Source organism: Gopherus evgoodei, chromosome 11, assembly GCF_007399415.2.
Source record: "Gopherus evgoodei ecotype Sinaloan lineage chromosome 11, rGopEvg1_v1.p, whole genome shotgun sequence".
NCBI lineage: Eukaryota > Metazoa > Chordata > Testudines > Testudinidae > Gopherus > Gopherus evgoodei.
In genome coordinates, this window is record NC_044332.1 from 40,831,220 (window position 1) to 40,845,791 (window position 14,572).

General features: G+C 38.4%; 1 protein-coding gene across 3 annotated transcripts in view; it reads left to right on the forward strand.

The window, feature by feature from the left end:
- SLC25A12 (solute carrier family 25 member 12) overlaps window positions 1-14,572 on the forward strand; it is an 89,502-nt gene that overhangs the window by 59,853 nt on the left and 15,077 nt on the right. For all 3 annotated transcript variants that reach the window (XM_030579237.1, XM_030579236.1, XM_030579238.1), the window contains 4 exons: window positions 6,724-6,808; window positions 7,907-8,065; window positions 12,228-12,280; window positions 12,537-12,617. In XM_030579237.1, coding sequence (XP_030435097.1) covers window positions 6,724-6,808; window positions 7,907-8,065; window positions 12,228-12,280; window positions 12,537-12,617 — 378 coding nt within the window. The remainder of the gene's footprint in view (window positions 1-6,723; window positions 6,809-7,906; window positions 8,066-12,227; window positions 12,281-12,536; window positions 12,618-14,572) is intronic.

A 14,572-nucleotide genomic window follows, 5' to 3' on the forward strand; every position in this document is an offset into this window, starting at 1 on the left:
CTCACACAGCTTTTCAGTGCAGGAACAGCTACACTGATAGTGAAGAAGTAAATAGCAATGGCACTGTGGAAACTGGTAACATTGGATTGCTACCAGTCAGAGGGAAATTATTTTGGAGTTGGAAAATCCACTGTGGGGGCTATTGATCATCTGTGATGTAGGACTGTGACTCTCAGCAGTGTGCAGGACATAGTAGATGGATTTGCAGCAGTGGGGTTCCTGAACTGCAGTGGAGCAAGAGATGGCGCACACATCCCTGTTTTGGCACCTGACCATCTTGCCACAGAGTACATCAACAGAAAGGCCTGTTTTACTGTGGGTATGAAAGCTCTAGAGGATCACCAGAGACCCTTCACTGACCTCAGTGTTGGAAGGTCAGGGAAGGTGCATGACGCTCACATCTTTAAGAAAACAGGATTGTTCAGAAAGCTACAAGCAGGGACTTTCTTTCCTGATCAGTAGTTTATCATTGACCATGTTGAAATACCATAGTGAGCCTAGGGGACCCAGCCTACCTCTTATTCCCCTAGCTCATGAAGCTGTACACCAGCCATCTTGAAAGCACCAGAGAGTGCTTCAACTCCTTGCTCAGCAGGCGCAGCGTGACAGTTGAATATGCTTTTGGTATATTGAAGGGGCACTGGGGTTGTTTACTTACAAGTTTGGATTTCAGTGATTAAAAACGTCTCAATGGTTCTAGTTGCCTGCTGTGTCCTGCATAATATCTGTGAAGCAAGGGGGGAAAGTTGTAGTTAGGGTGGAAGGTGGAGGTGGAACGGCTGTCTGCTGAGTTTGAACAGCCAGATGCAAGGGGTATCAGAAGAGTTCAGCTTGGAGTTATACAGCTCAGGCAGGCTTTGAAAGAGTACTTGAGATGCAAGCCACAATAATGTGTTGTGATGAACTAATCTGTACCTGGGCTTGAAGTCTGGAGGTCTGTTAGGAATTGTGTGGAGGATGGTGCACATCTTATGAATATAACACTGAGAATAAACCTATTCATTTTGTAGTGCTTGCTGTGCATTTATGATTACTACACTGTATGTGTCACTGATCCTGAGCTATGTCACAGTGTACAATAATAACTAAGTGGGTGCTTTCACTGCCACCAGGCATTCTGCAGCATATCTTGGGGACTGATAAAGGTAAATTGTTTTCCAAACAATAGAGTTTTATTGAGTAATGAAAACACGTAAAAAGAATTCTGTATAAGTTAAAAGTAAATACATTAAAACCTTAATAAATTTATAGAGCAAAGCTTAAAGAAGAGGAAGGAATGTTCATCCATTTTAGCTATACATACATCGACCGTGGCTCTCTCAGGTCAGTGTATGTGAAGCTGTGATTGTGCTTAATGTCCCTGATGTGGAGTGGTATGGGTAGGGATTCAGCCCCTGATGCCATGTGGAATGTTGAGGGAGGTATAGAGAGGTGCTCTACTGGAGTTCTCCAGGAACTGCAAAGGGAGGTAAGGTGGGATTGTTGACCATGTATAGGACCATAAGAGTCTGTAGCATCTCGGTTTTCCACCAGAGAGGCCTCATTATGTCCTGGTGCATCTCCCTCTCCTGTTCCTGCTGCAACTCCTGGGCCTTTCTTCTGCTGCTTTTTTTCTTCTCCATACAGTCTGTAATATTCATCCTCCAGGCTCTCTGCTCACAGTCTGATGCAGCATTGGCTTGCAGGATTTCATTGAACATATCATCCTGAGTCCTCTTCTTTCTTCTTATCTGGCTCAGATGTTCCATCGGTCTGGAGGGAGAACACTTCAAGGCCCCAACAGCAGCAGCTATAGATAAAACACTCAGAGGTACCATTGTCCATATAGTCACAATGGAAAGTGAATGTTAAGGTTAAGGTCTTTGTGTTTTTGGAGATGGTAACCCACATGGCCACTAGACTAGATAGACACTCAACATACTGGACATCCTGGAGAGGAAAGCTCTGCTTGTTCAGTAATGCAGTGTCACTGGGACACATTTCTGGGATCATCTCTTTTTCATCTGGCAGAAAGCTATACTGCATTGCGTGCATTTGACACATCCATCCTGGCTGCTTGAAGAAACTAGTATTCACCCACGATAGCTCATGCTCCAAAACGTCTGTTAGTCTATAAGGTGCCACAGGACTCTTTGCTGCTTTTACAGATCCAGACTAACACGGCTACCCCTCTGATATGAGTCTACAAAAGTTATGTACAGGTAATGCTTGATTTTGTAGACTTTTGTGGCAATCCATTCCATCTTTCCTTGCCTGCAGAAATCTGTTTCTATTAATCTGGACTGATAAAAAGAACTTTGAGAAATACTGTACTGTCAAAAACATGCATTTTATGGTGTTATATTTGGTTTTCATTAATGCCTTCAGATACAGTGCTGTAGCTTTTCCTTGGTCAGAATTATTTTTGTAGCTCACCTATGTGGTAAAAGGAGTGTGGAGAAGAAAAAAGTTTTGCTCAGCTAGGACTGTTCTCTCCTTTCTTGATGTAGCATCATCATCCTCCATTCAGAATGCTGTTGCAAAGATCATTTTCTTTGTCATTTTAATTGTTATCCCTGCTTTTGCAGCCCTCCACTGGCTCCTCCTTCACTAGTGCATCAAATATAAGCTGTTTGCATTCACTATCAAGATCTTGAATCTCACCTCTGATCAGCCCATGATGCCAGCCTCCATTGTCCACTTACTGATTTTTCAGATAATCACTTTTGTGCTTTCTCCCATGCTGCCCCTCATGCTTGAGAGGGGCTCCCCACAAATATCCTGAAAGCTATCTCATTGTCCACTTTCAGAACCCTCCTGAAAACTCTACTTTGTCATGATGTCTACAATACATTTGACAATGGTTAGGCTGCTGGTGTGCTGAGATCACTGCCTATTGTGCTTACCAATAATGTCTCACTGTTTCTTTGTGAGTCTGTCTGTCTGTCTGTCTATCCCTCTGTTATCTCTTGTCTTATACTTAGATTATGCAGTGTTGTGGTAGTCTTTTTTGCCAACAGAAGTTAATCCAGTAAAAGATGTTACTTCACCGGCCTTGTCTCTCTTATACTTAGATTGTAAACTCTTTGGGGCAGGGATCATCTTTTTTGTTCTGTGTTTAAACAGTGCCTAGCACAATGGGGTCCTGGTCCATAACTAGTGTTCCTAGGCACTGTGGTAATAATAATAAGCACAGAATGTATATTCCTTCACTTTCTCACTTTTGGAATAAGATATTATTCATCCTACCTATTCTGCTCCGTTTTAAAACATGCAGATTAGAAGGAATATTCACTTAATTTTCTTTATGTTCCTGAATCAGCGGGGGGTGAACTTTGATCTCCACTGCACTTTATTATCTTATTGTATTTTATGATCTATACTGGGGAGAATATGTTATCAAATCCTAGAGAAGGATAAGAAATTCTGTGAGGTCTAAAAAGTATCTACCTTGCAAGGGAGCTATGCTTGGGAAGAGAAATAGAGATGTTTCTACAATGACTCTAAATGACACCTAAATTCTGTTTTTTTAGAAAAAAAATAATGAAATGTAACAGAAAATTTAATGTAAATATCTCTTCAGTAAATTTAGTATGAATTAAACTTAGGGCTTGTCTACACTACTCCATAGTGTGAGTTGCACTTAAACTGCCCTGTGTGAATGTTGCTGGCAAGAACAAAAAGGTACCAAGTCTGTGTGCAAATCTTTGTGCTCTGCAGTTCACACCCCTGTTGTCAGCACTACAGCTCAGTGTAGACATAGCTTGTCAGCCATGTTTGCTGATTATTTGATTAATGTAAGAGTTTGTCTATAGTGCAAAGAAAGGTGTCTTCTGAACTAGGGTAAAAATAGAAATGAAGACATGGCAACTGGGCTTTTAACTCAAGTTAGCCGCTCAAGTTCAACTCCATGCTCCCCATAGGCTTTAGCTTGAGTTAAAAGCTGAGTTGCTGAGTCTTCACTGCTATTTTAACCCAAGTTAGCTAACCCATGTTAAAAACACTCCTTTTTTTCAGTGCTGACATATCTTAAGACTTTTTTAAACCTAGCAGTTGAGTATACAGTGGTTAGATGGGGATGACATCTTCAGTAATTTTCTGTTTATAAATATGCATGATCTGAAAGCTATAGCAGTAATTATATTTATTTACATTTGAACACAAGTGAACCACAAACTATAGTGAACACTTATTTAATAGATGAAAGTCACTTTTGTTCCACAAAGAGTTTGAGTATTAACATCCAGATTTAAGTGTGAGTATAATGCTTTGGTTTTGATAAGACTCTGATGCTTACAAGGAAGAGACTAGCTTTAAAAGATTAAAGAGAAGCAAGTGTGCTGAAGACAGAAGAAAACTGCAGGGATAAAAGAACTAGTCCTTTTTCAAATCTTTTAAGAGTTCATTGCTTTTTGACATAGATCGAGACACTATTTTCCTTGGGGATTTATTTTAGTGTTGCTTTTTTCAGTATGAATTTTTTTGAGATTCATGAGGAAATTCTTCAGATTTATCTTTCTTTTCCATGGCACCCATCGGGAAAATATATTTCTGATCTTAACTAAAGGTTTTTCTTCTGATGTAATCTTATGAGTTTTTTTTTTTTTATCCATGCGCACAGTTGATAAATATCTGATGTGATTTCAGAATATTCTCCATTCTTCTCTGTTAGGCTGTATTCCAGCAAGCCATTCTGGAAGAAGATATCTTGGGGAAGGTTGATGGCTGTGTATATTGTGGAAGGCCTGTGTAAAAGTTTCATTATATTTGAAAAGAAGTGAGCTCATCTTAATGTCATAGTTGCCAATCCTATATAGTACTGTGTACTTCATGAGCAGCATGAAGCCTTACTAATTTCAGTGGAGCAGTTCAGCAGCATGCCACACAATGGAGGATCAAGGACATTCAGTGGATGTGTGCTAAGATTTTAGAAGATGCTAACAAAGATCAGTGACATAAAATTTTGTGACATAAAACTGCACCATCCCTCTGCTTGGGACTGTTTGCATGAGGGAACTTTTAAATGTCCCATTGAAATACACACAGTAATATCCTTTAAAAATAAACAAATAAATAAATCTGCCCAATCAAAGCGCAAAAGAATTGTGGATCCCAAAATTATATAATCTCTGCAATTTTTACTGTATTCTCCACACTTATTTAATACAATCAAGTAAAGCAAAATATACCAATATATTATAACTTCAGGTTTGTACCTGTGCAACAGAATATCAATACCACTAGGGCTGCTTAAATTAATTTGCTGCAGTGCCTGCTGCATGGCAATGGCTATTTCGCTCCCTAGTGCTGCAGCAAGCTCAGCACAACTCATTTAAGCAATCTTAGTGATAGATCCTTTAAAATACACTCCTGTGGATATAGGCACTGTATTTTCAGTAAAACGCCATATATCTTCTAATGCATATTCATGTGTTCATGATGTGTGGTCTAAGAGAAAAACCTTTCCGTAACATCCTGGGGCCTCTTCAGGATCTAAATATACTGTTGGGATTGTTGGGGTCACCTGCCGTGGGGCAAATGGCTTTAAAAAAGTGGGGAGAATGGGGCAAGGAGATATATTTATATACCTGTTGATATTTCCCCCCCTTGCTTGTACAACCACAGGATAAGCAAGAGGGGACTTTGAGACTAATTTTGATTGTAAGGCCTTGGAGGCAGGGTCTTGTTTTTTGTGTCTGTACAGCACTGTGCATATCTCTGGCAAAGTAAAAATATCACCCTTACTATGCTGGACCAGATTCTTCTCTGACTTGAACACAGTTAATTCCCAATAATTTCCATTTGATCTCAATGCACAATCTTTAATCATTGACTTTTTTGGGAGTGGGAGGAGGGGACTAGTCTTGCTGCCATCTTCCTTTCCTTCTGTGTGCAATTCATCTTACATTCAATGAACAAACTCTCCTCTACCCCACTGATTTCTGTTTGGCTCAGTTTGCATACTTTTCAGAATGCCTCATCAGTGCAAGTTAGACTGGTTTGCTACTGGCACCTTTTTTCTAACTAGTCGACATGACTACATCAGCCTCTGTAGACTTTTTCCTTGCAGATGTACATTTGTTTAAGTCTATCATTGAAAAATCCCAAGGCCATGTACTGCTTTGTTACTCTAGCATATGTCAGTGAAATCTGAGGTTTATCATTATAACTTAAAACAAAAGTCAACCCTATATTTATAACTTATTAACCTTGCAGTGGTGTTATGAAGACTAGATAACTTTTTTCCTTGCTTTTGAGACTGTAAAGTGCTGTATGTGCTAAGTAGGGATATCTAATGCATACATATTGATAAAACATAGACTATATTGATGATGCTCTTGATTGTATGAGGTGCTGAGCTCTGTCTCTGAGATCTTCAAAGCTTATTGAAATCAATGGGAGTAGAAGGCGCTCACCAACTCATAGAATCGAGCGCCACAGAAGGGAAAAATCATAAATTAAAAGTATCTCTGCATGCACCTTCTTTTTCATATAAAGAAATCATTTTTAGAACTGTTTCTTTGGTCAGACAAGGAGTATAGGAGGTAGCACTATATGAGAGATTTATTTGAAAATGTGCTGTTTCTGTTATGCCAAAGGAGGATTATCCAGTCTTTTTTCCCTTGAACTAAAGCTGCTGTTCTGTCAAATTTTTTCTATAACTTTACAAAAGCCAGTTCATAGGCTGTGCTTCAGTTTCTCAGATGTTTTCCAAATTATGTTTCCCTCCTCCTTCCCCCCCAGCAATCTTATGGCGGTATGGGCAGGCCTATCTGGCTCCAAGTAGCAGAGTCTGCTTACAGGTTCACTTTGGGCTCAGTTGCTGGAGGTGAGTGACATGTCTCTGTTCTATTTTCAAGGCTGGGTTAATGTAATATTATCTCACCAGACTAAAGGAGGTCCTCTACGGTGCAGTTCATTGTTTGAAAGGGTAAGAACTGGAGAGCTCTGTGAAGTGCTCTTTATTTTTACCAATGATCAGAAGCACCTCTGGCTCCACACAGCCTTCAGGGCAAACGTTCATAATGACGTAGGCTTTCTGGATGCAATATTGCACTGCCATTGATTATACTTGATGGGAGTGATACCAAAAACATAAGAACAAAATTGAGAGGGGAAAAAACTGAGGATTTTGCTGTCTGTCTACGTAATTATAAACCAAACTTTTTTGTATTTTGTTAGCTTTTGTCAATTTTCCCCAATATAGTTTTTGAACATTTTAAAATGCCTTAAAAAATCTATATTCTAATGGTGTCACAAGGTTTTGTCCTTCATTTTTTGTAATAGCATTTGAAGGCTTTGTGTTTCAGTGACTTTTTGCTTAAGACATATTGTACGTTAGGGGTGAAATTCAACCCCTTCTACTCCTACACAGCCTGAATAAATGATCATTGTGCAGAAAACTACTCCAGGGTTGGGAGGGCCAGAATCCATCACATAGCCTGCAGGAAGGGTTCAGAGAGCCACTGAACATATACTTCCAGATACGCACCAGCCATGCAGCAGAAAAGGTGAAGTTACACTGCATTCTGAGCCTTCTGCAGTCCTTACAACCTTTGGCAAATTTCAGACAAGGAGAACAGATTATTTTACTTATTCACTTTTCTGTTGTTCTCATCACTATAATATCTGATCGCCGCACAAATACAAATATTTATTCTTACAACATCCTTGTGAGGTTGGGAAGTATCCTGAATAATTCTTTTGCTCCACCAAGGAGGCCACATTGTCCATCCAAGATTTCTTTTTCTGCCTCGTGTTCTGCCGTCAACTTTCCCTTGCAGTGCCCATAAACGTGCATTACCCTCTGAACCTCATGTTTTGGGTCACTGCTGTAGAAAACTAGTAGTTTTTTTTTAACAGTCAAGTGCAATATACACACCTGTCATACTGTAGAAATAATAATTTTTGTAATTTTTGCTTATAGCTGTGGGAGCCACTGCTGTGTATCCCATAGACCTGGTGAAGACACGAATGCAGAATCAGCGCTCCTCTGGTTCAGTTGTGGGAGAATTGATGTATAAAAATAGCTATGACTGTTTTAAAAAAGTTTTACGTTATGAAGGATTTTTTGGGCTTTACAGAGGTAAGTGAATAAATCAAAGGTATGTAGTGATTTTCTTCATCCAAGTCATCAATAGCCAACCCCTTATGGAAACACCAAAAACCCCCTTGTTAATCAGAACAATTCTGCTTCTATTTCATGTAGCTGAACTGAGTATTTATCTTCTCTTGATCAGTGTCATTATAAACGCTGGAAAAAACAAGATCTTTGTTCCTCTGGTGCTATTTACATTGCTTGAAGTCCTAATTTTCTGGGGCATTATGGGTGCTGTGGACTTGATTGTTATCTCACAAACAAAGGATTGTGACTGTAGGTGGGAGATAAACAGCAGGAGCAGATGAGGGAGCAAAGATCCTATTTTAATGCAAATATTTGTTAGAGAAGGATGAGAAATACATAATAGATGACAGAAACAGAATAATTTGAAATGTAATGTCTGAACTAAGGGTCAAATCCTGCTCATCATACTCAAGCAGGTAGTCTCATGCTTTTCATGGTTCTGTTCACATGAGTGATAAATGGGATTTGCTCCATGATTTGTAAATGTTTCCTTAGGAAAAACTAAACATCATTCGCTAGGTGAAACCGTCCTTGTTTTTGTTGCTGCCTACTATTATATTAGTTCTAAAATATGAATAATATGTCTCCTGTTTTGTACATTTGATTATCAGTATAGTACTGATTCTAAAGTCTAGGTTGAGAAATTAAAACTGCTCTTTATCAATCAAGTGCTTCAGTGTGCTCAAATATAGGTTGTCTATCTTCTGTTTTTAGCTCAGGCATATTCCAAAGTACTGTTACTATTTCAAGTCATATGGTTGGGACCCTTCTAACTGGTCATCTGAAATTGTTGTGTTTAACCAACCCCTGTATTCTTATTTACCATTTGGTGTAACTTAATTGTATTCACAAAAACTTTCTCCAGCTGCCATAGGAGTACTTCTTAAGTTGGTTCTTTTCCTTGGGGTGGAGTTCCCCATCTCCTTGATGCTCCCTGTCTGGGTAGTCTGCATTGTGCTATGTCCATGGAGGCATTGGTAATCTTCCAATTTATTTAAGGGATAGCCCCTGAGCAGTTTTTACACTAGGGAATCCAGTTAAAACTAAACTGCTCAGATTAAAGAGGTTTTAATAATCTCATTATTTGTGGTACGTCATTAATGTACGACCTTTACGTTGTCTTTCTGGGGGCTTGCAATGAAAGTGAACACAAAGGTAGGGATATATTAGGGATGACATAGTTAGTGTAGCACAGCTTTTGTTATGGCTCTTGCTAGTCATTTATCTTACTGGTAAATAGATGTGCTTTCCAGTTTTGCTAATTGTTTCACAAGAACAATTTTACCCCTTAATTCATAATTTAAAATTTCTCCTGAAACCCCATCACTTCTCTTCCTTTTCTAGTGTATTGACAATATCCTCCTTTCCTTTTTCTTAGTCAGTAGCTTTGCATTGGAGCTTCTGGGTTTGATGTTCTCTGACTTTTGATTGTTGCTCACAGTACCATTGGTGCCTCTTTTTGTAACCTTTGACAAGCACTTTGAAATCAAAGACTCTCTATACATGAATGAAACAATGTTTTACATTTTTAAAGTATTGCTTAAAATAACTAGTGATCAAAATATTTTTAGATCTGTTCTATACTTGTTCTTTTATTTAGATTGTATGGTCATTTATAGTATTTTTGTGTCCCTGAAAAACGTAAATCTGTGGAGACACTGACTGAGTTCATAGCGCTAGATTGTTTCCACAACCATGCCAGACTGTCATAATTCCAACTATATAGAAGTAGAAGTACAGAAACATTTATATTGCATTCACAGAAGAGTTGCCCAGTGTATCTGTAGGTGGATTCTTATATGCATAAATGTGTTAATTTTAATTGTATTCAGACAGAACAGGACAGTGCAGACGTGATGTGTGTTTTTCTACATAAATTGCATAGAAATAAAGTGATCCCTTACAGGAACGCTTCATTTTTTATTAATATCTGTCATAAGACTACTGGATTCTGCCACCCAACTCCAGAATTAACTCTGAAATGTTTTCTAAATTCCCCTTGCTAGAACTCACTGAATCTCAGGCTCTCTGAGATATAGATTTACGGAGTGTGTGTATGCATATATTTAACAGCACATAAAAGGCAGTGGGAGGTGGGTCTTGCGGTGTTTTGTCTAGTAGGTTTTTTTTAAACTGTGGGCACTGCAGAGCTGGATTTTCTTTTCACAGTGGATCAGAGACTCAGGCTGGGAGGGCAGTGTTTCTTTTTGTCATTGTCAACCTTTCTTTGTATGTAATAAGTACCTTTCCTCAGTGTAGTAAGCCTGTAAATTGCACAGAAAGTACTGGGTTGGAAGAAAACAAGACATTGCATATATTATTTGCTGATCCTTCTGTGTAGGTGCATGTTTTCTGTGGGTTGGCTTAGAGGAAGGTACTATGTAAATTAAATGGGCTGAGTGTGGTGAGTCTTTATACCTCCTTTATTATTTAAATAGCATAATACTTTCATAGATTTTTTTTTCTGCCTTACCCTTGCAAGACAGTAGGAAACCTGTGTTTGTATTGTTTATTGAAGTTGTCCGATATCACCTATAATATTCGTTAAAGCTACAGATATCATCAAAGGGACAAATCAATATTTTATTAACAATTTGTAACCTTTTATTTCTGCAACACATATACTATACTGACATGATTATGCAGAAGATTTAGATTAAAAAGTAACAGGTGCTGATCTAATCCTGGATGTTAGGAAGTTAAGACTGCCATCTACTGATTTATTCTTTTAAATCAGTCTGCTCCTAGAAAGGTGTATGAGTAGGCCATGCTTTTGTCATTGATTTGGTTTGACTGACAGTAGTATATATGCAAGAATATTTGCAGGCTGTCTGCAAGCAAAAAAAAAAAAAGTGTCTCTCATCAGTCTCTTCAAAGTAGGTTTTAGGGGTCCATCAACACACACACTTGACAGGATAGAAAACATTTATTAGTAACAATTTTTAAAGTGCATATTACCATGTTATACTGAAAGAATGGAAATCCTTTAAATCCTTAGATAATCTGTAGCCTCTAGAAAATTGAGCCCTGTGATTCCATATAGAAGTTAATTGTTAGTTTGTCTTAGGCAGCTGCTGCATGCCAAAATGCAGCCTGTAAACAAAGAACATCTTTAATGGTTTAAAAGTCAAAGTACTGCATGTGCCACCTCATGTGGTGCTTGTAGAGAAACTAGTGAATTTGTATTGAATATTACTTAAAACTAACTTTTTTTCCCTAATGCTCATCCTCTATATCCATTCTAACTATGTAAGTAAGTAATAGGAAAAAAAGACATATATTTTTGAGTAGTACGTTGTCATTGGGGCAAAGGAAAGTTATGTGGTGTTTTGTGTTTTATTAAACAAGTGACCTAAGCAATGGCAACACTTGGCAGTGTGTAACAATGCTTTGCTTACATGTCTACTAATGTCTTTTATTTCAGAGACCAGGTGAGTGAGGTAGTATCTTTTTATTGAAGTAAATTTGGTTGGTGCAAGAGACAAGCTTTCAACCTTACACATTTTATTTATTTTATGTTGGGAATTTTGACATTTAAAAGGTTGTTACCAAATTCGCTTTAGTTATCAGATAGCATGTTTATGTGTTTAATGTGAATAAATTAAATCAGGTAGGGAACATCCTTCATCAAAAGTACAAGATAAACGTTTGTGGAGGAGAGATCCAAGCTCAGTCTGCTTTCAGTGTACTGCAAGGATGAAAATATTGAACAGTCATTCTTCAGCCTCACTCTCTCATAGGGTAAATCATTCATTTGTATACTTCATTGGAGAGTGGTACTGAGTGAGGAGGCTAAAAATACTCATGAAAATGCTGAATGATCCATTGTCTGAACAAATATTCCAAGCCCCTCCCCTTTTTTACCACTATTTCTGGTTTGACTTGATTATGGAAGAGGGATCCAATTATCCTTTATATTGCCAATTTCAGCAGAAGTGTTAAGATATTCAGTTGCATAAGTGCACATTCAGCAGCCAGTGCTACAGCCAGCTCTACATGCAGAACTGGCATTGAGTTCAAAGGAAGTTCCACCTGTGGAGAGGCAGCAGTGTTGGACTCTTACAAAAGTAATATTTTCTTTGATAGAAAAAATGCTCCCTAATGATTTTCTCTATTTCAACAGGCTTGTTACCACAGCTTATAGGTGTTGCTCCAGAAAAGGCCATTAAGCTCACAGTAAGTTTCTCCATTTCTAAATTAATTCTGTCTCTTACTAATTTTTATCTGATTTGCAGTAATAAAATACAGGTCTGTTTTCCTGGCATTCCCATGTTTGTAGAAGCAGCTGGGCTTTGTTTCCTTTAAATGCATGAATGATGAACACTTAACTAGTGTTCCATTAAGTTTGGTTACAAATGTAGTATGGGTTAATCAGAAAAAAAGGTTCAAGTAGGAAACTGTTTGTAATATATAAATTGTATATTTTTATTAGGTTAATGATTTTGTCAGAGACAAGTTCACTCAGAGAGATGGTTCCATTCCAGTATTTGCAGAGATCCTTGCTGGAGGTTGTGTAAGTATCAGTCCTGTGCCGTTCATAACTATTTTTTAAAAAAGAGAGAGAATTCCCACCCTCGCACGGCCCAGTCAGAATAACAGATAAAGTATAATGTATATTCCATGACATAAGGCAATACCATCCTCTTCCACACAGAAACGTAGGAAAAGTTACTGAAACTCTCTGGTTCTCCATATGGCATGCCCAAGGCATTATCTGCTTGTTTCAGTGCTGTGAGAAAGGGGGCAGGAAAAATAGAGTGATCCAGTTCCCAATCTCATGAATCGTGGACAGCAGCGTGGAATTATGGTCCCTCTGTATTACTCCTTGCTTCCTTCCATGCTCTCAGTATAGCTAACATATGAGATGTGCTGGCATTGCTGATCCAGCCAAAGCTGCTTGTTACTTCCACCTCTCTTCATTGTTACCTTCAGCAGCAGAGATAAAGTGAATACTGCTGTCAGCAACACTGATGCTGAATGAATCTTATACTCCTAAAATTTGCCATGGAAGCCTGCTTTGAGAACTGGCTGCTTATTACTGATCCTATCTTTGACTGACCGTACTTACCCAGCTCAGTCAGACTGAGTCCCAGGATGTGGTGTGCATAGGAGGGGCTTCCACAGTTTCAAAGAGCGGTTGCTCCTCTTCCCTTTCCAAAGTTATTGGCATGTTTGGATGGTATTTATACTTTGCGTAAATGGGACGAGATGCTCACTGTCAGTAGTCATTGAGAATACAGTAGAGGGACCATCATCAACTTCCTTTGGTCCTCCCAGAAAAAGTCCCATAGAAGGGGGTTTAAAAACTGACTTAGATAGCCCAGTTCCTGCTGTAAATCTCAAAAGTGAATTAAACCGACGTTTTCACTTGGTATCTTCCATTTAAAAATAACGACAACAACTCCTCTTAATAGATTGTTTACATAAATGTAAGGAGATTGAATAACAGTATATACTGGCTTTGCGCTAACAGATCTGAGGGAGTTGTTTGTTTTAATTCCTTTATACAAAATTTTAGAGTTATTTTGCTCCAATGTTTAACTAAAAGCAGCATGTAAATATACCAATGGAATTTACACTGGAAATGAAGTCTATAATTTGGTAGTTCTTTAAGCAATCCGTACTTGGTTTGCATTTTTAATGACAACAGACTTTGGTGTTTGTAACTTGGCTAATTTCATTTGTGGGATTTCCCAACATTTGGTAACAGTATAGAATGTTTAAAGCTGGTTAGGGATCCTTTTGTAGCATAAAACCCTAATAACTTCCAGCTGGATAGGCTGGCAAGCTGGAATAAAACCTTCTCAGCTTGCCACAAAACCTGGGGCAATAAGGTGGTTGACCTCTGCAAGATTTAAATTCAAAGAAGAAGCCCTGAAGGTAGGCTACTTATAGTTCTCCCTGATTAGATTTGGCAGTATGGTACATACCTGAGTCTTCACCTGTCAGTGTGCAAAGTTTACTTTCATGGAAATAGGGAAAAGGAGTTGTGATATGTAGCTAGCAAAAATCAACCACAAACGCTAATCTTCTTCTCAAAGGCTCGGTCTTACAAACAGTATTTGCAGGCCGTGTAATTCATTAGGTGTTCTCTCTCCTGTGATGTGTTAGGTTAAAAATGTTTGCAAAGTATTTGTAATTTCCATCTGGCTGCGAATTCTGATAATTAGATTTACTGTGTTTAAATCCTTTTGTACCATATCTGTTTCTGATAAGTAGTTCCCTATTTGAAGGATCTTTATCATATTTTAGAGAACATGTGAAAATTTGAGAGAGTGTTTGATTTTCATATAAGGGTTCAAAAATTCAGATGCTCCTCTGAAATTGAGGACTTCCCACATTGCTATCCAAACACAATCCTCTCCTCCAACTGGCTGTCTTCTCAGGAATTATTTTCTTGGTGGACTGGCCATTGGCCTACTACTTCACTCTGGAGTATTATGGTGTGTTTAGTAGTCCTGTTTCTCC